Source organism: Chlorocebus sabaeus, chromosome 20 (assembly GCF_047675955.1).
Source record: "Chlorocebus sabaeus isolate Y175 chromosome 20, mChlSab1.0.hap1, whole genome shotgun sequence".
NCBI lineage: Eukaryota > Metazoa > Chordata > Mammalia > Primates > Cercopithecidae > Chlorocebus > Chlorocebus sabaeus.
In genome coordinates this window covers 42185411-42209411 of record NC_132923.1, presented here as the reverse complement: position 1 = coordinate 42209411, position 24001 = coordinate 42185411, and the positions used below count along the sequence as shown (strand labels likewise).

The window sequence follows — 24001 nt, the reverse complement described above, 5'->3', positions numbered from 1 at the left end:
CTTTTATAATCTGGCCTTTGAAGTCACATAGCATCACCTTCATTATACTCTTTTGATCACAAAACTCAGCTCTGATGTGAGGGAAATTCCACGAGGGCATCAATATTAAGACACTGTGATCACCAGGGACAATCTTGGAGGCTGGCTAACGCAACATTTCTTCCAGAGGCTTTCTAGATTCACTAACTTCCTATGCCCTGCCTCCCTGTTCTCAATAGCTCAAATTCTTTAGAAATCAGAGCCCATAAAATTGCATTTTCTGTTTTTCTTATTTAATATTATGAAGTGTGAACTTGCAAAACTGCATTGTTAATTATCAAAGGACATAGTGCCGAGGAATTTTGTTCTTTGAAATCCTGTTAGAAAGTTTGTTGTTCTGAGATTCTACCAGTGAGAACAGAACATCCCTTTTTTGCTTGGCAGATTTGAACTCTTTGAGTCACTTTGACTTACAAAAGCAGTCTCAATTTCCAGTGCAGACATTCAGACAAGAGATTTTCAGAAACAATATTCTACATTAACCTTAAATGTATGTTTCTAAGAACTAGAATCTTGAATCTGCTTCTCAGTCCAGTTTTGATATTACATACAGATCTGATTTGCTTTAAGCCTATCAAGCACTGCTTTATTTAGATTTTACCTAAACTCCTCTCTTCTCTAAATACTATAATGACTCCTTATTTCTTCCTTTTTTTTTTTCTTTTGAGACATGGCCACAATTCCTCTGCTGTATACTGTCTTTTGCTGTAGCAAATTAATAAACTTATTGGATTACAGATTTGGTCCTGGTGATTTTTGTCAGTTGGGCTTTATCAATAGCTAAAATTATTTGAGCTCAAATAACTCATGTAATTTTTTAGCATCTCCCATGCTTCTTGAACAAGGGCACATTTTAGAATGTTTTGTCAATGGATCATTTCTATCTTTCCTCTGAATGTTTTGAAATCTATTTTCTAGACTGTTTTAGACTAATCTTGCTTGTACTTCCTTCATTGTTACAAACTCTAAGATGATACCGTTACTTTCTCATAAGGTTCCCAACTCTTTTCTAGCACTTTGCAATTTATTACTGAATTAGTAATTTCCTCTTTTGTCCTCCTGAGTGACTCCTTTGGTCCTTTAGAATTTAGCTACAGAATCATCTTTGTCAAGCCTTGAGCCTTAATTGAAAGCTTTAGACAAAACTAAATATTTTTGTGTTTGTGTTCCCATAGCACCTTGTTCATATCTCTAATATAGTACTTACCACATTTATACCTGATTTTTTTTTTTTACATGTTTTTCTTCTCTAACAGCCTCTGGAGAATACGATCTCCATGATCTGTTCATCTTTGTGTTATCTGTGCCAGGCATACCCAATTACATAAATTATGTGAGGTCGTTGGGACTCACAACACAATACTCCAAAATGAAGGCCTCAGTAGCAAAAGTTCTTCTCTGCCCTAGGCGGGCACTCCTGTCTCTCAGTCCCGTATTTCCCCAGGCTAGCCATAAATATTAGGATCCCTATTCCTCAAGGCAAGAGGTAGAAACCAGATCCTCTATCCCCTAAAGCCTGCCATAAAAGCCTAAACATGTTTTTGCTAATTTTCCCTCCACCTTTTTCTGTAAAATCTGGCCATAAAGATCTGACCTGCCTTGTTTGACTGTAGGCCGTAAGAGCTCCATTCCATTCCTGCCCCATACCGAGAAGGAAGGAATGGTGCTCAGAAGGGCAAGAAGAATCTGGACCGGCCTTGCTGGGTGTCCCCACTCATTCTATTAGCATTGGATTATACCGTTTTTGTCCAATCACATTTCTACATAGCTGTTCATACTTTGTGGAATCTAAACACAAAAATGGACAATTTTCCACGTATCTTTGGGTCTCCATTCTGAACGCTCCCATGTATACACGTTCTTTTTCTTCTATTAATCTGCCTCATGTCAGTGATTTTCAGTGAACTTTCAGAGGGCCAAGACCCTTGGCCCCTCCAGGTAATGAAAATGTTCACCTGACAAATAGTGAATTAGTAGGAGCTTCACTTTTGCATAGTTTAGAATTCACTGTTGAGCACCTCTACACGCCTGCCATTACTGTACCTCGTCTTTGTGATCCTTTTAACCTGTATTAGGCAACGGCTCATTTACATTGAGAAAACACCTAGGGCACAGCACCACTACTTTGTAGGCTACTTTAATATGTATGTGCATTACGCGAGGTTTTATGAGCTTATTTTCTGACACACTTGCTTTTTTTCCTCCAGTTTCCTCAGTTGAAAACAGCGATTCACTGTTACTGTATATATGCTAGGCTCAATGCTGGGGATAACAATTCCTGCATCATAGGGCCAGACAGGAGAAGAATGTTGTAATCTGCAAAGCCCTTCTGATTCTGGGAGTGAGGCCAGCACTAATACAACGCACGATTGTTACTTCTGAATGTCCCTTTGCAAAGAACAGTGTTTCTCAAACTTTTTTTCTTACCAGATCTGCATAAATACATTTTACATCGCCGCTGGCGATACATACGTGTAAAACACTGAAATCAAAATTTCTCCAAACAAATCCTTTACTACGTGATGTACTGTGAAACTTTTCTATTTTGCTCTATTCTCAATTTTAGGGTGATGATCCCGATCTACCAAACCGATTTCACAATGCGCTAGAGATTATAACCTGCGGTTTGGAAAATACTGGCTTGGAAAAAGCTCTTTGATCTGTTTCATTCTCCTCACATCTCCCTACACTGCGGAGTTCCGATTGTTTGGCTTCGTCCTAAAAATCGCTGTGCTGTGTTTTCCCTACACACTGTGTGACGGGGCCGCCCGCCTCCTTCCTGGGCTCCTTTAAGAGGGTGGTAACGGTCCATCACCGCGGGAGTGGAGAGGCAGGGCCCACTAGGTCCTCGGTGCAGGCCGGGCCCGCTCATCCAGTTCTTGTGAAAGCCGGGGTGTGCGCGCGAAGGGTGGGAGAGTAGGGGTGAAGGAGGGGCAGCACTGACGCCTCGCAGGGCTGAGTAGCAACAGCGCCTACGCGCCGCGTTTCCGGGGACCCTGAGGGGGTCCGCGCGTGCGCAGAGCGCGTCCCGGGAATTGTTCCGCCCTCGGAGCCTGCCAGGCGCGCTCCCGCCGAGCCAAAGTACAAAGTGGGCTCCAGAGCGCGGGCGGCGCGGCGGCGCGCGCCAGGGGGCGGTCCTGCGCGGCCGGCCCCGCCCTCTGCTCTCCTCCCAGTCTCCCCCGCGCTTCCTGCGCTAAGGTATCCGCCGCCGGGTCCCCTCCGCCGGCTGTCTCGTACCGGCAGTGCCATGGCGGCCTTCAGCAAGTACTTGACGGCGCGAAACTCCTCGCTAGCTGGTGCCGCGTTCCTGCTGCTCTGCCTGCTCCACAAGCGGCGCCGCGCCCTCGGCCTGCACGGGTAAGAAGGCCCGTAGCCGAGCCGCCTTCCCGGGCCCGAGCGGTCGCTCCCCGCGCGGTCTCCCTTCCCGCCCGGCGGACCGGTCCCTTTGCCCGACGGGGTGAGGCGGCGAGAGGGCCGACCGCGACTGCCATGGGGCTCCAATGTCAGGGTGTCCGCGAGTCCCCGCCGCGACAGCATCGATCCCAGCCGGCCTGTCCGGCGACCTCGCTCCACCCCGGGAGTGCGAATTCTTCTGCGCCCGCGGGCGAACCGGCGTCCAACCAGCCCCCAGGCAGCAGCCTCCAGTTGGGGGGTGGGAGGGGGACACGGTGTGTCCCCCACCCCCTTCCCGTCATCACCCCCTTCTATGTCAACTTTCTGGGTGTGTTCTGGTTTTGCCATCTCATCTCCAGACAGACCGTGAAGGATTTGTTTTGGGGACGTGGATGTGTGATTGAGGATGGGGATTGGATTCGCCAGGCTGGAGGCCGGTGTTTAAGTCACTTGGACGAGGTTTGGCTCGATTCCCGAGTAACTGCTGTTGAAAGTCGCGAGGGTGGCTCCTGTGAAACTATTCCCGGTCCACTTGGCAAGATTGCCATCTAAAGTGGTGACCCCTTGGAGTCGGTGAACCCTTTGGTCGGTGAACGCCCTGGCATTTCATCCGGAAAGGCTGGATCGGGTCTGTCGGACTTAGAGGGCTCTGTAGGTGAAAGGTGAGAGAGTGCTTTAGGTGAGGATCAAGCTCCTTTTTAATGACACTCCACTGCTTCCACCGCGAGAGAATTTCAGTACGTAGATTTAACTTTGGGAGGCTATCAGATCAGAGAAAGGAAAAAAGAGCTGAATTATGGTTGTGACATACAGGTATGTATGTCACATACATACAATTTTTATTTGCTGGACAAGTGAATGAGAAAAGGCCACTTCCCAAGCGTTCTTGCCAGTCATTGAATATTTCGTATTAAATCTTGACATACTACTTTCATGAATTTAATTTTATTCATTCCTCTGAGCAGGTACTGTTTCCTCCCATGTTGATTTGCCTACAATATCTAATTAGTAGTAAAATTTGCACTAAAACACTGACAAGTAGACTTCTAGTTTATAGTACCCTTTCCATTAAGTTCTTTCTAGTCGCCTTCTGTTTTTATCTTACTAGAGTCTGAAGTGATGATCTTTCTTTTCCTTCCTAAATCCATTTAACAGAGTTGAAAATGATTTGCAGCATAGTCTGGGCAATACAGCGCTTACTCATTTTTCTTCTATTCAGTTTGCTTTTAAAAGGATTAATTTGGGAAAATATAAAGCAAGTTTTTCTGTTGGTTTGTATAAACTCCCAGTTGCAAATAGAAGTTACCTGTTACCTGGGAACATGCCGGTAGAAAGAAGATGTTAGGTCCTTTAACTTGAATTCTGTTTTTGCAAAGAAGTGTTTCAGGGCATAGAACAAGTGTTTTACTATGTAGGTGGGGACTCGAGGACGGCCCTGCCAGTTCTGGATTACTTTTATAATTGTTTAAAAACAAACTTCTTTACTGAAGTATCGCATTTATATGTATATGTGATATAGTATCACATACATGTCACATACATATAGTACACATAAGTGTAGAGCTTGAAGAATTTTGACAAGTAGAACACACCCGTGTAATCAGCACCCAGATCAAGAAACAGAACATATTAGCACCCCAGAAATTCTCATCCCCCATCCAGTCACAGTCCACCTAACTACAAACCAGTTTATAAGACCGTAGATAATTGGTAAGGGAAATTTTGAACATAATCTAATGGGAAATAGTAGTGATAGAAGTAAAATAATATAATAGAATTTGTCTTATTAAATAATTTTAGCTGCTCATTTGCCATTGTAAAATGCCTAAAAAAACCTTTTTTTTTTTTTTTTTTGAGAAATGTTATGAGCTTTTGTGGGGATTAAATTATTTAGCAGGAGATGTACTGAACAAAAGATTATTATTAGTCTTTTGCATTGGGATGAGTGGGGAAAACCTCTATTTTACACATTATTTTGTTGGGGGAGATTGCAGATTCTGAGCAGAGAATTGTGAAGTTTAAATTGTTGAGATGAAATGATTGAACTATTTTGAAACCGTTAAAAATGGTATTGAGTGTATTTTTGTAGATATTATACTTCCAGAATCTTACGAATATCTTTCAGTCACCACCTTTGGTATCACAGTTTGAAGATTAGAGGATTCTAACTTTATATTTGACTGGCCTTTTGAATACCTTTGGCAACAGAACTAATTAATTTTAATATCTGGTGCTTAATTAAGGAAACTGGCTACTTGGCCTTCTTTTGTCTATGTTGTTAATAGTAGGTTGGTTTTAGAATATGTATTTCCTTAAAATTGGACAGATAATAGAGCTAGTAAAAATCACTTTAAAAGTTACAGTGTAACATTGTTCCAAACATTAGGAGAATGAGTAATTAAATGTTCTGGGTTATTTTTAATTTTCGTTGATGTAATTTTTTTCACTTAGTTAAATCTCATATGTGTGTGTGTGTTTCTGACCTTTTATTGTGGAAAATTTCACACGTATAAAAAGTAAATAGGATAATACAAGGATTGCCCAATACACTTTACCCAAGGGGTACCAGCAACATTCTATATTCCTGTTTCATCTATATCAACCTGCCTCTCACCCCTTATTTTTATAGTTTTTTTAGATAAAATTTATATACATTGAAATGTACAAATCTTAGTTATACATTTTTTTAGACAAATGAATACACTGTAACACATCCCTATGACAAATTAGAACATTTCCTTCTCCCCAGAAAGTTCCCTTGTATTCATTCCTGATCACCTTGTATTCACTCCTGATCCCACCACTGCTATGCTTTCTTTTCACCATAGTTTGCCTAATCTTACATTTTATTTTATTATTTATGGGGAAAGCAGAATCTTTTTACTCATGGATAAAGAGGGCTATTTAAAGGAAGTGTCTATTTCAGAATGTTATATTACTATGCTGGGAGCTGTAAGATGTGTGTGTGTGTGTGTGTGTGTGTGTGTGTATTACAGAAATATATGACTTGTTTTCTCAGGGAGCTTACCTTCTTGTTAGGGAAGAGAAACTTAAACACTGATAGGAGAATGAAATGTACAAGTAGACGTGTGTTAGAAGTTCTGAGAAAGACAAGATTAATGTGTTTGGGAAGGGTTGGGGAAGGCTTCATGAAGGATGTGCGTTAAGCCTAGAAAGAGGGTAGGAGTGGATAACTGGAATAAAGTGACTGTTACAGCATCCTTTAGCAGATTTTTGTTGCATTTATGATAGGAAGAAACTTTGTGGTGCCCTTTCAATCCATCTTCCACTGGCACTGGAGCTCTTTTTAAGAAGCTCAGATATGATCATAATATTCCTTCATTAAAATCATTCATCTACTCTAAAATGCAAACTTTCTGTATTCATGGTGTGGTCCTTGCCTACTTTTCCCACTCATCCAGCCATAAGGAATTAACTTGTAGTCTCTAAGTATGACAGTCTCTGCCTAGCCTTTGCAGTCCGATTGCAATCACTGTCATCCCCACTATGTCTCCTCATGTTCTGATATTTATTTATTTATTTATTTGAGACAGCGTCTGTCTCTTTCGCTCTGGCTGGAGTGGTCACTGCCCACTGCGACCTCTGCCTGCTGGGCTGAAGCAGTCCTCCCGTCTCAGCCTCCGAAGTATAATAGCTGGGACCACAGGTGCCTGCCACCACGCCTGGCTAATTTTTTTGTATTTTTTGTAGAGACAGATTTTCACTATGTTTCCCGGGCTAGTCTGGAACTCCTGAGTTCAAGCAGTCTGCCCACCTCAGTGGTGGGCAGATTACAGGCGTGAGCCACCTTGCCCAGCTGGTACTTCTTTTTCTTCAAGACTCAGTCAACACTTTGTCTTAGGTGTTTTCTATCTTTTTCTGATCTCCAAACTGATATAAGTGTCCTCTGCTTTTATGATACTGTAGGCCATGGGTCCCTAACGCCCGGGCTGTGGACTGGTACAGGTTGGTGGCCTGTTAGGACCCAGCCACACAGCCTGTGCAAGCGAGCATTACCACCTGAGCTCCGCCTCCTGTCAGATCAGCAGCGGCGTTAGATTCTCATAGGAGCTTGAACCTGTTTTGAACTGCACATGGTGAGGGATCTAGGTTGCACACTTCTTATGAGAATCTGATGCCTGATGATCTGAGGTGGAACAGTTTCATTCTGAAACCATCCCCCACCCCAGCTCCAATTTGTGGAAAAATTGTCTTCTGCAAAACTCGTCCCTGGTGCCAAAAAGGTTGGAGACTACTGCTCTAGGAATCCCTTACTCTGGCACTTACCACTCTGTATTGTATTAGTTTGTTTTCTTGGCTTTTGCCTACATCAGATCCTAAGTTTCTTAAGGGCATGAATTGAGTCATCTTTAATTCCCTAGTTTGGCTATGTCATGGGTTAAACAGTGTTTATGGAGAGGATAAATGACATGAGATAGCTGAAGAACTTTTAAGGGTAATTGACAGGCATCTCCAACTGCAGTTGGAGATGCCTAGTACCAACATGAACAGAAACATTCTTTTCACAGAAGTAATGTGTACCTGAGCATATATAACCTGACCTGGGGAGTGGGAAATCAGTGGGCCAATTTTAGAAGACAGGGAATGCTACCTGTCTGTATAGCCACAGTATTTTATTGTCTTCAAAAAGCAGAACAGAACAAAGCAGTTTCTTTCGCTGCTTATCAGTGCTTGTCAAATAAAGTTCAGATTTCTCATCTTGGATTTCAGAGCCTCCCTCAATCTGGTTTCATTTTACCTGGCTAATCTTATATGCCATTGCCTGCCAACGGGTACTCTCTGTTCCAAATAGACCAGTTTCTGCACTGTTCTTTGAACAGGCCACACTCATTTTTGGCTTTGGAGCTTTATTCATGCTGTTACTCATACCTGGAATATCTTTCTGTGATATCCCTGTTCTCCAACTCTTGTCATCCTTGAAGGCATCCATGAAGTGTTATTTAACTACTCTAGATGATCTAAATGATGATCACCTCTTTTAAAATTTCTGAAGCATGCATTTAAATCCCTTTATTGTTTTACCTATTCATTGCTTGACTGGATATAATCTAGCTAGGTATACCAAAGTCCACCTGCTTATGGGGTGATTTTCCTGCTTTTAAAAGCCCCCATCTGTAAATTGTGGGAACACAGCTTCCTCTCCTAAATATTTCTGAGGAATTTCAGGGAGCTTGTGTTTCTCTTAGTGACACCTTACTTCACTTCCTTTGGAGCATTTTCTGCTCTATTTGAGAAGGTACTTATATCTTGTCTCTTGAGCCTGTCTCTTTGGTGTCTGCCTTGATTTCTCTAAAGAATCAGTCACAAAGCAGATATTTATAGTAGGGCTTTATTGAAAATTTGGGAGGAGTGGTAGGGATTATATCCCAGAATAGTGAACAACTTAAAATGCTTTTATTTAGAAGTTTCTTGGACATTCCCACACTGGAAATTTCTTGACTTTTTTTTTTGTCCTGAGTCTCAGCCCTGTGGCCTGCTGCTGAGCCTTTCTTTACCCATTGGGTGTCTTTATATCTGTAGCTTCTTACTCCCTGCACTACCTTACTGCTAACTCCTCTACAACTTTCCTGCAGACTTCAAAATTCAGCTTTCCTTCCCTGAATCTGCCCCCATTCCAATCAAGCTCTAGAAGGGGCTGGCTTCACTTTTCTCAGTTTCACAGGCGCACTGGGTGTTTTGCACAGTACAAGCATGAGTCATGTGAGGGGCTAGGGCTGCTTGAGACCCTTACAGTGACCCATGAGTAGATGTTATATGGGCTGGCCCGGTTTGGATCCTCAAAATAGAAAAGAGATGCTTAAGCAACCTTGGATGGAAAAAAAAAGCACTGAAGAATTTGCCAGCCAAAGTAGCTGTGTACTGACCCAGAGCAATGTTCTGAGAACTGTGGAGCTATCTGTGGTCTGCTAGGGGGAACTGAGTACAGGTTGTTTAATTAATTGTATGTACCTGTTATTGGCACATTGGCATCCTTGGGTAGGCATTCTATTTCAAGGCTTTTGTACTTGCTGTTTCCCCTGCCTGAAGTGCTCTTTCCTCAGATACTTACATTGCTTACTCTCCGTGCTCTTTCCGTCTTTTCTCAGACATCTTTTTAGTGAGACCTTCTATTGCCATTCAATTTATTTATTTTTATTTATTTATTTTGAGACGGGGTCTCACTCCATCACCCATGCTGGAGTGCAATGGCATGATCTTGGCTCATTGCAACCTTTGCCTCCTAGGCTCAAACAGCCCTCCTACCTCAGCCTCCCAAGTAGCTAGGACTACAGCCACACGCCACCACACCTGGCTAATATTTTTTGTAGAGACAAGGTTACATTATGTTGCCCAGGCTGGTCTAGAATTCCTGGGCTCAAGTGATTCTCCCACCTCAGCCTCCTAAAGTGCTGGGCTTACAGGCAGGAACCACTGTGCCTGGCCCCTGCCACTCAATTTAAAATAACATCCTGTCTATCTTGCTGGCTTTACTTTTCTCCTTAGTATTTATCACTATAAAATATGCTATATATTTTACATATTTATCTTGTCTATTGTATATGTTTGCAGTATATACATACTGCTAGCATGTAAGTTCCACAAGGGCAAGAATTTTTGTCTATTTTGTTCACAGTTATAGCCCCAGTGACTAGAACCGTGACTGACATATATAGTAGACACTCATACTTGTTTGACTCTACAACAACAAATGAGATGCTCATTTCTTGGGGGCTGTGGTTACTATTGTTTTAAATAACAAATTCTTTTTGCTACAAATGTAAATGTTATCTTTAGTGTATTTATGAGCTCTTTAGGAGCTGGACCACTTATACCCCCTATATGTACAGGTAAAGCAAGTCTCAGAAACTTAAAAAAATGCTATCATTATCATCACCTGCTTTTGACAGTTAATAGAGTGTAAACATTAAAGACAATTTAAGAAAATTAAAAATCATTCATAATGTTATAACCATAATACACATATTGTTTTATTTTTATTTCCTTTTATTCTGTATTTATGTGCATTTTTTACATAGTTATAATGTACATGTTTTGCTATTTTCATTTAAAGCATACCTCTTTCCTATATTTCCCTATACATGACCTTCACAACTATACTTTTAAAGAAATATATAAATATTCCTCTGTGTGGCTATATCTTAGTTTATTTTACTGTTAGCTATTGAGCATCTAGACTGCCTCTGGAATTTTTATGGATTATACTGTGTATTTTTGCAAGTGAACATTTTCATCTCTGCCGAATAACTTCGTGGGAATAAGTTGCCAGAAATAGGATTAATGAATGGAGGCTTATGAATTTCCTTAGTGTTTGTGGGAACCATGGGTATTCTTAAATTACACAGGTTGATGTATTACTTTTCATGAGTTGTGCCAATTTGCAATACTGTGAATGAATGCTAACTTAATTACCTACTCATCATTAGGGGATATTTAAATTTTTTTCTACTTTACAGATGCAAAATAGTCTTGAAAGATTATTTTAATTTGCATGTATTTTATAATTTGCAAAAATGAACATTTTTATATGCGGCAACTTGATGTTTATTATGGAGGCAGTTTGGCATAGTGTTAAAGAATAGTCTTTAGAGTCAGATACGGGTTCAATTTTTCAGTTAGCCATTTGCCAGATCTGTGACCTTGGTCAATTTACTTAACCTTTCTGAACCTCAGTAGAACAGAGATAGTAGTATTTACTCACTCACTCAGCAGTTAAGTGAGGATTAATGGAGAAAATATCTTACCCAGTGCTCAGTAAATAAAAGGTAGCTCTCATTCCTATGCTTGCTAAGAGAAAACTAAAAGGACAACAAAACATACCATTGTTAGCTTCTTAAAACCTCCCGAGCCTTCCTAATTTCCTCAGATATACCCGTGACAATCTCCCAAAATAAGCCTTTTTCAATTGATAGAATCATTTACTTTCAGAGTTGAAAAGTATCTCAAGTTAGTTTTATGTGACATGATTTTTAGGTTTCTGTATTTTTTCAGTTATTGCTTCCTGAATATGACAGTCTTTATTTCTCCACCTTTTAAAGAGGCAGTGCTAAATGGAATCCAGCATTCAAAGTGTCTTCTCACTGACACACTAGAAAAGAACTGTGACCTGCCTTGTCCTAAGCTTTCATTAAAGATCCTAAGATGTTAAGCTTTCATTAAAATAGCATGAAGTTATGTTCATTTTTTATGACTCAAATATTTTTCACTTGTATTTAGCTTATACAATGTTTCTTTCCCCCTCCTCATCTTGATGTGTTTGATTTTTTTTTTTTTGAGATGGAGTCCCTCTCTGTCACCCAGGCTGGAGTGCAGTGGTGCAAATTTGGCTTACTGCAACCTCCGACTCCCGGGTTCAAGTGATTCTCTTGCCTCAGCCTCCCGAATAGCTGGGATTACAGTCAACTGCTACCACACCCAGCTAATTTTATTGTATTTTTAGTAGAAATGGGGTTTTACCATGTTGACTGGTCTTGAACTCCTGACCTCAGGTGATCTGCCCGCCTTGACCTCCCAAAGTGCTGGGATTACAGGTGTGAGCCACCACGGCCAGCCTGATTTTTTTTTTTTTTAAACCTGGGTGCAGGTCTTTATAATTATTTTTGGTTGTACACATTACTTCTTCCCTCTGAAACTTTTTGATCTGCACAATTAATTACTATTCCTTCTGTATGTTTTCCTAAGAAACTTAAAAAACTGATTGGGCAGGACTGAGTATAGAACAGTATGTTTACACCACTATAATTTTTCTGTTAATTAACACCCTTTGGTTATTGTATTGGCTCTCATCTTTAACTTACCAGCACCTTTTCACACATTTCCTTCTGATAATAGACCTGGCATTCTGACAATATCCATAACCTGATCCATACTGGGCCAGAATCCTCTTTTGGGATATTTCTGCTGGAGCTGGTGTGGGGAAGGGACTTTCTTTCCTGGTCATAGAGGTGTGAAGATAGACGTTAGAACTGTATGTGGCCTTGGTCTCTTACATGGAAAGGGCAGAAACCCTGATTTTGTTTATCATCAAATGCCTTGTAGCATAGTGAACAAAATTTACAAAAAGTTCATGATCCCTTTCAAAGAAAAGAATGACCTTAGTCTGACATAATTTTTTGGTGAATTCATATTTGCTCCTAAAATTTACCACTTCCTTCTAAGTACCCATGCCATACTGCCCATTTAGATAAGTAGGTTGTCATTTTTTTCCCAGGATCAACAGCACACTCATCCATGACGTGATGAATGTCATCACCTTCTAATCTGTTTCAATGTAATATGAACTTGAATTATGAAGGAGAATGATAGGATCTTCCTGCATTTTCTTTGGAATTATATATGCTAAGTTAAATACAATTTTATGGGAAATGGTATTTCACTGTGTTAACCAGGCTAGTCTCGAGTTTCTAGCCTCCAAGCGATCTGCCACCTTGTTCTCCCAAAAGTATCAGGATTACAGGCATGAGCCACTGTGCTTGGCCCTGTTATTTCTTTTCGAAAGATTTTTATGTAACTGTTGTTTGAAATGGCATTTATATTATTTCTACATAAAATTAGGCATCAGGCCCTTGCTTAAAAACATGGCTTTCATCCTATTCTTTTTAAGGGTAAGTCACTTTTGTTTTAGGCATCTCTGTCAAGAATATAGCCTTCTATAAACTTAAGAATAAAATTCTTTGGATAACTGCTATTTATGTAATACAATGGGAACTATTATAAATGTTAAGATGGTTTGAAGCCTTCTTAGGTAAAATAGAAGGAGTATGCTGAAAGGTGTTTTGTTTATTTTTTGTGTGTTTTTTTGCCACAAGATTGAGAAATGGAAAAGTGTTTTTGTTTTTAAACACACCCTTCTTATTGGTTTGCTAGATTAGCAGGCCTGAGTGTGAATGCAGTTAAGTTAATAAAGTATAAAATTGAAAATAAAGCTCATCAAAGCATAGTCAGCTAGTTTGATATTTGTAAATAGCTGTAGCCGTCTCACCACTATAATGGTACTATTATGACATAAAAGTGGATTGTATGATTTACTCTATGCTGAAATTATTTTGACTTTAATACTTTATTAATACATCTATTGACATTAAAAAGCACTGTGTAGAATGAGGCAACTGCTCTAGGTAAATAATAATGTAGTCAGCATGTTATGTTGATATCATATATGTGATATATATATGTAATGTATCATTGCATGTCACTATTTTAAAAATATTTATACCGTTTCTTAAATGTATGAAGTAAGCAACATGAGACATAGTATGATATGGTCCCTTGTGGAAGGGACTGGTGGGAGGTAACTGAATCATGGGGGCAGGTCTTTCCCATGCTGTTCTCGTGATAGTGAATAAGTCTCATGAGAGCTAATGGTTTTATAAAGAGGAGTTCTCCTGTACAAGCTCTTTTTGCCTGCCGCCATCCACGTAAGATGTGACTTGCTTCTCTTTGCCTTTCACCAGCATTGTGAGACCTCCCCAGCCACATGGAACTGTGAGTCCAGTTAAACCTCTTTCTCTTGTAAATTGCCCAGTCTTGGGTATGTCTTTATCAGCAGCATGAAAACAGACTAATATGGAAAATTGGTACAAGTAGAGTGGGGCGTTGCTGAAAAGATACCTGAAAATGTGGAAGCGACTTTGGAACTGGGTAATAGGCAGAGGTTGGAACAGTTTGGAGGGCTCAGAAGACATGAAAATATGGGAAAATTTGGAACTCCCTAGAGACTTGCTGAATGGCTTTGACAAAAATGCTGATAGTGATATGAACAATAAGGTCCAGGCTGAGGTAGTCTCAGATGGAGATGAGAAACTTGTTGGGAACTGGAGCAAAGGTGACTCTTGTTATGTTTTAGCAAAGGGACTGTCAGCATTTTGCCCCTGTCTTAGAGATTTATGGAACTTTGAACTTGAGAGAGATGATTTAGGGTGTCTGGCGGAAGAAATTTCTAAGCAGCAAAGCATTCAAGAGGTGGCTTGGGTGCTGTTAAAGGCATTCAGTTTTATAAGGGAAGCAGAGCATGTAAGTTCAGAGAATTTGCAGTCTGACAATAGGATAGAAAAGAATAACCCATTTTCTGAGAGGAAATTCAAGCCAGCTACAGAAATTTGCATAAGTAATGAGGAGCCAAATGTTAATCACCAAGACAATGGGGAAAATGTCTCCAGGGCATGTCAGAGAACCTTTGTGGCAGCCCCTCCCATCACAGACCTGGATGTTTAGGAGGAAAAATTGGTTTCGTGGGCTGGTCCCAGGGTCCCTCTGCTGTGTGCAGTCTAGGGACTTGGTCCCCTGCATCCCAGCTCCTCCAGCTGTGACTAAAGTACAAGGTACCAAGGTACAGCTCAGGCCATGGCTTCAGAGGGTGTAAGCCCCAAGCCTTGGCAGCTTCCACGTGGTGTTGAGCCTGCAAGTGCACAGAAGTCAAGAATTGGGTTTGGGAACCTCTGCCTAGATTTCAGAGGATGTGTGAAAATGGCTGGATGCCCATGCAGAAGTTTGCTGCAGGGGTGGGGCCCGCATGGAGAACCTCTGCTGGGGCAGTGTGGAAGGGAAGGTGAGGTTGGAGCCCCCACACAGAATCCCTGCTGGGGCACCACCTAGTGGAGCCATGAGAAGAGGGCCTCTGTCCTCCAGACTCCAAAAGGGTAGCTCCACCAGCGGCTTGCACTGTGCCTGGGAAAACTAAACATTCAACGCCAGCCCGTGAAAGCAGCCAGGAGGGAGGCTGTACCCAGCAAAGCCATAGGGGCAGAGCTGTCTAAGACTATGGGAACCTAGCTCTTGCATCAGTGTGACCTTTATGTGAGACATGGAGTCAAAGGAGATCATTTTAGTACTTTAAGATATGACGGCCCTGCCAGATTCTTAACTTACAGCCCCTTTGTTTTGGCCAATTTCTTCCATTTGGAATGGCTGTATTTACCCAATGCCTGTACCTCCATTGTATGTAGGAAGCAACTAACTTGCTTTTGATTTTGCAGGCTAATGGGCAGGTCTCGGATGAGACTTTGGACTGTGGACTTTTGAGTTAATGCTGAAATGAATTAAGACTTTGGGGGACTGTTGGGAAGGCATGATTAGTTTTGAAATGTGAGGACATGAGATTTGGGAGGGGCCAGGTTGGAATGATATGGTTTGGCTGTGTCCCCACCTAAATCTCATCTTGAATTCCCAGTGTTGTAGGAGGGATAGGTGGGAGGTATTTGAATCATGGGAGCAGGTCTTTCCTGTGCTGTTCTAGTGATAGTGAATAAGTTCCGTGCGATCTGATGGTTTTATAAAGAGGAGTTCCCCTGCACAAGCTCTTTTTGTCTGCCACTATCCACGTAAGGTATGACTTGCCTTGCCTTCTGCTGTGATTGTGAGGCCTCCCCAGCCACGTGGAACTGTGAGTCTAATTAAACCTCTTTTTTAAATTGCCCAGGCTCAGGTATGTCTTTATCAGCAGAGTGAAAACAGACTAACACATAGTGTCTCAGAGGATAAGAACAACAATTCTGTAAATGTTTGTTAATTTAGTGAGTAGGCCTACACCTAAAAAGCTGTTTTAAAATTAAATGCAACTTTAATTTTAAAAACTAAACATTTTTGCATTATCAAAGTTAAATATACACTATGGAAATTTGAATAACTAGAAGGAGGCAGGGAGAAAACACTTTTTCTAATGTTTATCATTAGTGTCATTTTATTGATTCTAAGATGCACTTTTTTTACATTTTAGCATCTCTTTTCACATTTTAACTTCTCTGAAATTTGAATGTAACTTACAGTGGTGTGTATTTCCTTTTTACTGTGCATACTTTTGCCTATAAAAATACTGCATATCAGCTTGCATGAGACTCAAACTTCTGACTAAAAATTCATTGTTGTTGCCATTCTTCAGTTTATCTTGGAGGTGTGGCTAAGAAAAATGCAAAAAGGAAGAATTTGAGATAAAATCAGATTTTTTTCCTCTTTCCAGAATGAGAGCTGGAGAAAGTAGCTTGGCCTGAGATAGGCAGGTGGAAATCAATGAACTACTCAAAAGAAGAACAACCCAGAGATCATGCCACCAAGTCAAAGTCAAGTGCTCGCTATGTACCAGATGCTGGGTTTTCAGATGTTAAACTAAAAAGTAAATTAGACAAGAGTTTTGCTGTTGAGAAACTCGTAGACTATTGAAAGAGAGAATGTTGTATCTTAACATTTTACACCAAATTTCTAGTTCATCCCTGGTAATATTTTATTTAAAATATGGTTTGTTGTTGCTTTTTGAGACAGGCTCGCTCTGTGGCCCATGGTGGAGTACATGGTGCCATCATGCCTCACTGCAGCCTTGACCTCCTGGGCTCAAGTGATCTTCCCACCTCAGCCTCCTGAGTAGCTGGAACTATAGGTGTGCGCCACCGTGCCTGGCTAATATTTTCATTTTTTGTAGAGATAGGATCCCAAAGTGTTAGGAACTTATAGGCGTGAACCACCATGCCTGGACTAAAATATAGTTCTTTATTTACCTATGAACACAGTTATGTTGCATCAGGAAATTAGATTTAAGGTATTATCAACTGTAGACTCATGTGACTTTTCCCCCCATCAACAATGCCCAAGATACGTTGTTTAGTAAAGAAGTGGGGTGGAGGAAGCAAGCATAGGACAGAATAAATGAGGTGATCCCATTTCTTCAGTATCATATAATTTCGAATTTAACTGTTGCTGGATGAATACATTTCTGTGTGTATTTTATGACTGGTTCAAGAAAATATCTATTCTTTCTTCCCCCACTAGAGGAAACACAAATGAGGAAATAATACCATTTATCCAGTACGTTCTGTTGAGTGCTCTATGTCAGTAGGCTAGGCTTTGAGATACCAAATTAAATAAACGTTATTTCTAACTCCAGTCTTGTGGCACTATTACTACAAATGCATCGAAAATTTGTACAACTATGACTAGACCTGTGGTAGGAATACAGTTTAATTCTTCTGGTTGTTACCTGGGAGGGTTTCACATTTGAGCCTGATCTTAAGAAATACATAGTGTTTTGCTAAGTGATAAAAGGCATTTCAGGTAGGGAAAACAGCTTGCACAAAGACATGGAGTTAATGGAATTACATTTGAGAAGGAACTGCAAGGACACGAAGCTGGAGATACTACTATAAATAAAGTATTTATTGAACACTTATCATATTTTAGACATTGTTCTAAGTGTTTTACATTTATTACTAACAACAATCTTTTGAAATAATTCTTTCTATTGTCTTCATTTTACAGGTGAGGAATCAGAAAAGTAAAAATGGTATCTAATTATGAGAGGCCTTAAGTTCGAATTAACCATGTGGAAGGTAAAAGGCAGAATAAAACATTTAAATCAAAGTCTTTCAAATGAATTTAGATTCAAAGAACTCAAGAATCATTCAGGAGTTAAGAAAGGTTTTATCTTAAATTACAAAGTGAAGTTCATTATTAAAATTCTATTTACTGTATTAAGTCATGCATTGCTTAACAATGGAGATATGTTTTGAGAAATGCATTGTTAGGCAATTTTTTTTTCTTTTTTTTTTTTCTAGACAGAGTTTCACTCTTGTTGGCCAGCCTGGAATGCAGTGGTGCAATCTCAGCTCACTGCATCCTCCACCTCGCGGGTTCAAGCGATTCTCCTGCTTCAGCCTCCGGAGTAGCTGGGATTATAGGCACGCGCCACCATGCCTGGCTAATTTTGTATTTTTAGTAGAGACAGGATTTCTCCATTTTGGTCAGGTGGGTCTCAAATTCCTGACCTCAGGTGATCCACCTGCCTTGGCCTCCCAAAGTGCTGGGATTACAGGTGTGAGCCACCATGCCCAGCCCAGTTAGGCAATTTTATTGTTGTATGAATATCACAGAGTGCACTTATACAAACCTAGATGCTATATACGCACCCAAGCTGTATGGTATATGGTACAGCGTATTGCTCTTAGGCTACAAACCTGTACAGCATGTTACTGTACTGAATACTATAGGCAGTTATAACACAATGGTCTTTTTTTTTTTTTTTTTTTTTTGTCTAAACATGTCTTTTTTTTAGACAGGTTCTGGCTGTGTTGCCTAGGCTTTAGTGCAGTGGCACAGTCTTGGCTCACTGCAGCCTCCGCCTGCCAGGCGCAAGTGTTTCTCCTGCCTGAGCCTCCCCTGTAGCTGGGACTACAGGCGTGGGCCACCACATCCTGATAATTTTTTTTTTTTTCTAGTTGAAAATGGGGTTTTGCAATGTTGGCCAGGCTGGCCTCAAACTCCTGGCCTCAAATGATCCTCCCACTTTGGCCTCCCAAAGTACTGGGATTACGGGTGTGAGCCACTGCTCCCAGCCTTTAAACATGTCTTAACATAGAAAAGGTACAGTAAAAATATGGTATAAAAGATCAAAAACAGTATACCTGTATAAGGTGTACTTACCATGAATGGAGCTTGCGGGACTGGAAGTTGCTCTGGGTGAATCATTGAGTGAGTTATGAGTGAATGTGAAGGCCTAGTGTATTATTGCACATGACTGTAGACTTTATAAACACTGTACACTTAGGCTACATGCAATTTATTTTAAAAAGTCTTAATTAAAAAAAATCACTGTCTTCCCCTTCCACATCTTGTCCCACTGGAAGGTCTTCAGGGACAATAAAATGTGTGGCGCTGTCATTCATATGATAGCAGTACCTTCTTCTGGAATATCTTTTGAAGGATCTGCTTGAGGCTGTTTTACAGTTAACTTTTTTTTTTACTTAAGTAGGAGTACACTCTAACGATAAAAGTATAGTATAGTAAATACATAAACTAGTAACACAGTCATTTATTATTATTATCAAGCATTATGTACTGTACCTAATTGTTTTATGTGACTGGCAGTGCGGTAGTAGTTTCATCACCACATTTATGTGAGTAATGTGTTGTACTGTGGTATGATGTCAGCTGTGGTGTCACTAGGTGATAGGAATTTTTCAGCTCCATATAACAAAAGTAATTGCTGTCCTGACTTCTGTATAATCACATCTTTGTGTTTCCTATAATTTCATCACCTAAATGTGCTTTCCTGAAAACTACAATTTAGTTGTGTTTGTGTTTTTTTTTCAATCTAAGTCTCTTAACCTACATATCCCCCTGCCACTTTCCTTTTCCCTTTCTTTCTTACAGTTTATTCCCTGAAGCAGCCAGTTATTTTGACCTGTACAGATTCCATAGTCTGGATTATGCTGATTGCATAATTTTTCTTCATCCTTTGTATTTCCCGTAAATTGGTAGTTGAATCTAAAACCTTGATCAAATTTAGGTTTTGTTTTGTGTTTTTGTTTTTTTTCCACCTCCTAGGAGTTAGTGTGGTATATTCACCATCAGGAGATATATAATGCCAGGCATGATGGCTCTCACCTGTAATCCCAGCACTTCGGGAGGCCAAGGCAGGAGGATAACTTGAGCCCAGGAGTTTGAGGCCAGTCTGGGCAACATAGCAAGACCCTGTCTCTTTAAAGTAAAAAAACATTAGGCAGGTGTGGTGGTGCATGCCTGCAGTTCCAGCTACTGAGGTGGGATTGAGGCTGCAGTGAACTGCGATGGCACCATGCACTCCAGTCTGGGCAACAGAACAAGATCCTGTCTTGAAAAAAAGACAGTTATAGTGTCTAATTTTCTCTCTTTTTGTGATTTTTAGCAGCCACTGATGCTCGACACCTAGATCAGTGAATTTATTAAAGCTTGCAATATGGTGATATGTGAATTCTGTTATTTCTTCACTTATAAGGTGGAATGCTTCCACAGAAAGAAACCTTTTCTTTTCTGCTATCTGGTTAGTAGTTGTACCTAGTGGTGCAGTTCAATTAGGAAAAGTTGGATATTAGCTTCTTTATTTACAAATTATCAAAATAATATGTTAATTTCTTATTATTTTCTGAAAGTGACCAGTGAATTCTTCTTGTCATTATGAACCTTTTGATTTAATGATTTGTGCTTTCATTACAGCTGTTGTCCTTATTTTTGCTCAATTGTCCCATCTTGGACCAATGGGAGCCTCTTTAAGCTGGCTCCTTAGTGCTTTTGACATGGCTTTAGTGATCTTTGATAGCTTCTATGCTGTCTGTAGTAAGAAGTTCTGTATTCTTCTTAGACATTTCCTGACCCAAATCTAGAATCAAATTTTTTTCATAAGAAGAGGTTGCTTCCTTTTGTTGGGAAGTGGTATTTCAAGATCACAACTGGAATTTAGGCATGCTTATTGCTACTAGGTTGGCCATTGTTTCTAGGCTTTTCTTATGGACAGAGCCAGAATATGCATACTGACACTTCCAATCCATACACAAGGTTTCACGATTTTTAAAATTATCATCTTCTATTTACATCTGTATCTCCTTGTATCCCATACTGATAATCCTGATTCTCAAAGACATAGTTGATGGTCAAATTAGAGTATCATGGAAATATTCAGTTACATTGTCCCACTTTACAAACTCAGTGTTCTCCAAATAGTAATACAAATATTTCTACTGTTAATATGATTAGTGAAAATAGTTAATTTTTTTTCACATATGCTCTTTACATTCTTCTTTATTTTTGGGTTGTACTGTATCTGTGTTGTCAGAGCATATTGACACAGGCATGCTTCATTTTATTGTGCTTTACTTTTTTGTGCTTTGGAGGTAATGTGTTTTTTACAAATTGAAAGTTTGTGGCAACCCTGCATTGAGCAAGTCTATTGAAGCCATTTTTCCAACAGCATGTGCTCACTTCATATCTCTGTATCATGTTATGGTAATTCTCGTGATATTTCAAACTTTTTCATTATCATATCTGTTATGGTGATCTGTGATTGGGCATCTTTGTTGTTACTATTGTAATTGTTTTGTGGTGCCATGAAATTCAAAAGCTAGATTTCTTGTGCCAGTTGGCCAAGTTGTGAATGCAAAGGAAAAGTTCTTGAAGGAAAACTGCTCCTTCAGTAAACACAAGAATGCTAAGAAACAGCCTTATTGCTGATAGGGAGAAAGTTTGAGTGGTCTGGATAGAAGATCAAACTAGCTGCAACATTCCCTTAAGCTAAAACCTAATCCGGAGCAAGACCCTAACTCTTTTCAGTTCTGTGAAGACTGAGAAAGGTGAGGAAGCTGTAGAAGAAAAGTTTGAGATTAGCAGAGGTTGGTTCATGAGGGTTAAGGAAAGCAGCCATCTCTGTAATATAAAATTGCAAGGTGAAACAGCAAGTACTGATGTAGAAGCTGCAAAAGTTATCCAGAAGATCTAGCTAAGATAATTGATAAAGGTGGGCTACACTAAACAACAGATTTTCAGTGTAGACAAAACAGCTATCTATCAGAAGAAGATGCCACCTAGGACTTTCATAGCTAGAGAAGAGAAGTAAATGCCTTGCTTCAAAGAACAGTCTTGACTCTTTTGTTAGGGGATGAAGCAGCAAACAGTTTTAAGTTGAAGCCAGTACTCATTTACCATAGTGAAGATCCTGGGGCCCTTAGGAATTCTAAATTTACTCTGCCCACATGTAAATGGAACAACAAAACCTGGATAGCAGCACATCTGTTTGCAGCATCGTTTATTGAATATTTTAATACCACTGTTGGGACTTACTGCTCTGAAAAAAGATTCCTTTCAAAATGTTACTGCTCATTGTCAATGCACCTGGTCACCCAAGAGCTCTAGTGGAGATGTACGAGGAGATTAGTGTTGTTTTCATGACTGCTAATACAGCATCCTTTCTGTAGCCCATGGATTAAGGAGTAATTTTTACTTTCAAAGCCTATTATTTAAGAAATACATTTTGGAAGGCTGTAGTTTCCATAGATAGTTATCCCTGTGATGGATCTGGGTTAAATAAATAGAAAACCTTCTGGAAAGGATTCAGTATTCTAGGTGCCATTAAGAACATTTGTGATTCGTAGAAGAAGGTCAAAATATCCACATTAATGGGATTGGGGTTCAGGATTTCAGTGGAGGAAGTAACTGATGTGATAGAAATAGCAAGAGAACTAGAAGTGGAATCTGAAGATACAACAGAATTGCTTCAATCTCATAATAAAACTTGAAAGGATGGCCGGGTGCGGTGGCTCACGCCTGTAATCCCAGCACTTTGGGAGGCCGAGGTGGGCAGATCATGAGGTCAGGAGATCGAGACGATCCTGGCCAACATGGTGAAGCCCCATCTCTACTAAAATACAAAAAATTAGCTGGGCGTGGTGGCGTGCACCTGTAGTCCCAGCTACTCAGGAGGCTGAGACAGGGGAATCCCTTGAACCTGGGAGGCGGAGGTTGCAGTGAGCCGAGATCACACCATTGCACTGTAGCATGGCAACAGAGCAAGACTCTGTCTCAAAAAAAAAAAAAAAAACTTGAAAGGATGAAGAGTTGCCTCTTGTTCATAAGCAAAGAAAGTGATTTCTTCAGATAGAATCTACTCTTGGTGAAGATGATGCGAACATTGTTAAATGACAACAAAGGATTTACAGTATTACATAAACTTGGTTGATGTGACAAGATTTGAGGGGATTGATTGAGTCCAATTTCTAAAGTTCTGTTGTGTAAAATGCCATCAAACAGCATAGTATGGCACAGAGAACTCTTTGTGAAAGGAGGAGTCAATCACTATGGCAAACATCAATGCTGTCTTATACGTTGCCACAGCCACCCTAGCCTTCAGCAACCACCGCCCTGTTTGTTCAGCAGCCATTAACATGGAGGCAAGACCCTCAACCAGCAAAAGGATGAACATTTTTTTAGCAATAAAGTATTTTAAAAACCAAGATATGTCCATTGATTGTTTTTTAGACATAATGCCATTGGATACTTGATAGACTACAGTATGGTGTAAACATAACTTTTATGTGCACTGGGAAACCAAAATGTTCACGTGACCCACTTTATTGCCATAGTAGCTTTATTGCAGTGGTCTGGAACTGAATGCAGAGTGTCTCTGAGGGTACAGTACTATGTGTTCCTTCCCTTTTAACTCTCATTTAGTCCTACTTCTGCAAGTAAATACATACTGAATGCTCACTACCTCTTTTTAGGTCACTGGCTTTATAGTCATTCTCCTTGTCCGGAGCTTGTTCTGTAGTAAATTCCTCAGGAAGAGCTCATGGAACAATACTCCCCAAATTCTTTTATGTTGCAAACAGTTTGTCTGTGACCTTTGTACTTGAAGTTTTGTCTGGATGTAAAATCCTAGGTTCATGTTTTCTCTTCTTGAATATCTTAAATGTGTTACTCTATCGTTTTCTGACATTGAAGGTTGTTAACAAAGTCTGTGGCTAATCTCATTAATTTGCTTTCCCTTTTAAATGACTTGGTCTTTTGGGTATCCAAAGGATTTTTTTTCCCCCACATTTAAAAAAAATTCTAGGTTGGGCGCAGTGGCTCATACCTGCAATCCCATCACTTTGGGAGGCTGAGGTGGGCAGATCAGTTGAGGTCAGGAGTTTGAGACCAGCCTGGCCAACATGGTGAAACCCTGTCTCTACTAAAAATACAAAAATTAGCCAGGTGTGGTGGCATGTGCATGTGATCTCAGCTGCTCAGGAGGCTGATACAGGAGAATGTGGGAGACAGAGGT

General features: G+C 40.3%; 1 protein-coding gene across 1 annotated transcript in view; it reads left to right on the top strand.

Moving 5' to 3' along the window:
- The first annotated feature begins 3204 nt into the window (after positions 1-3204).
- Positions 3205-24001, top strand: part of ABCD3 (ATP binding cassette subfamily D member 3) — a 100194-nt gene continuing 79397 nt past the window's right edge. Inside the window, exon 1 of the mRNA XM_007977901.3 lies at positions 3205-3396. Within this exon, the coding sequence (XP_007976092.2) occupies positions 3287-3396 (110 nt within the window). The 5' untranslated portion in view covers positions 3205-3286. The remainder of the gene's footprint in view (positions 3397-24001) is intronic.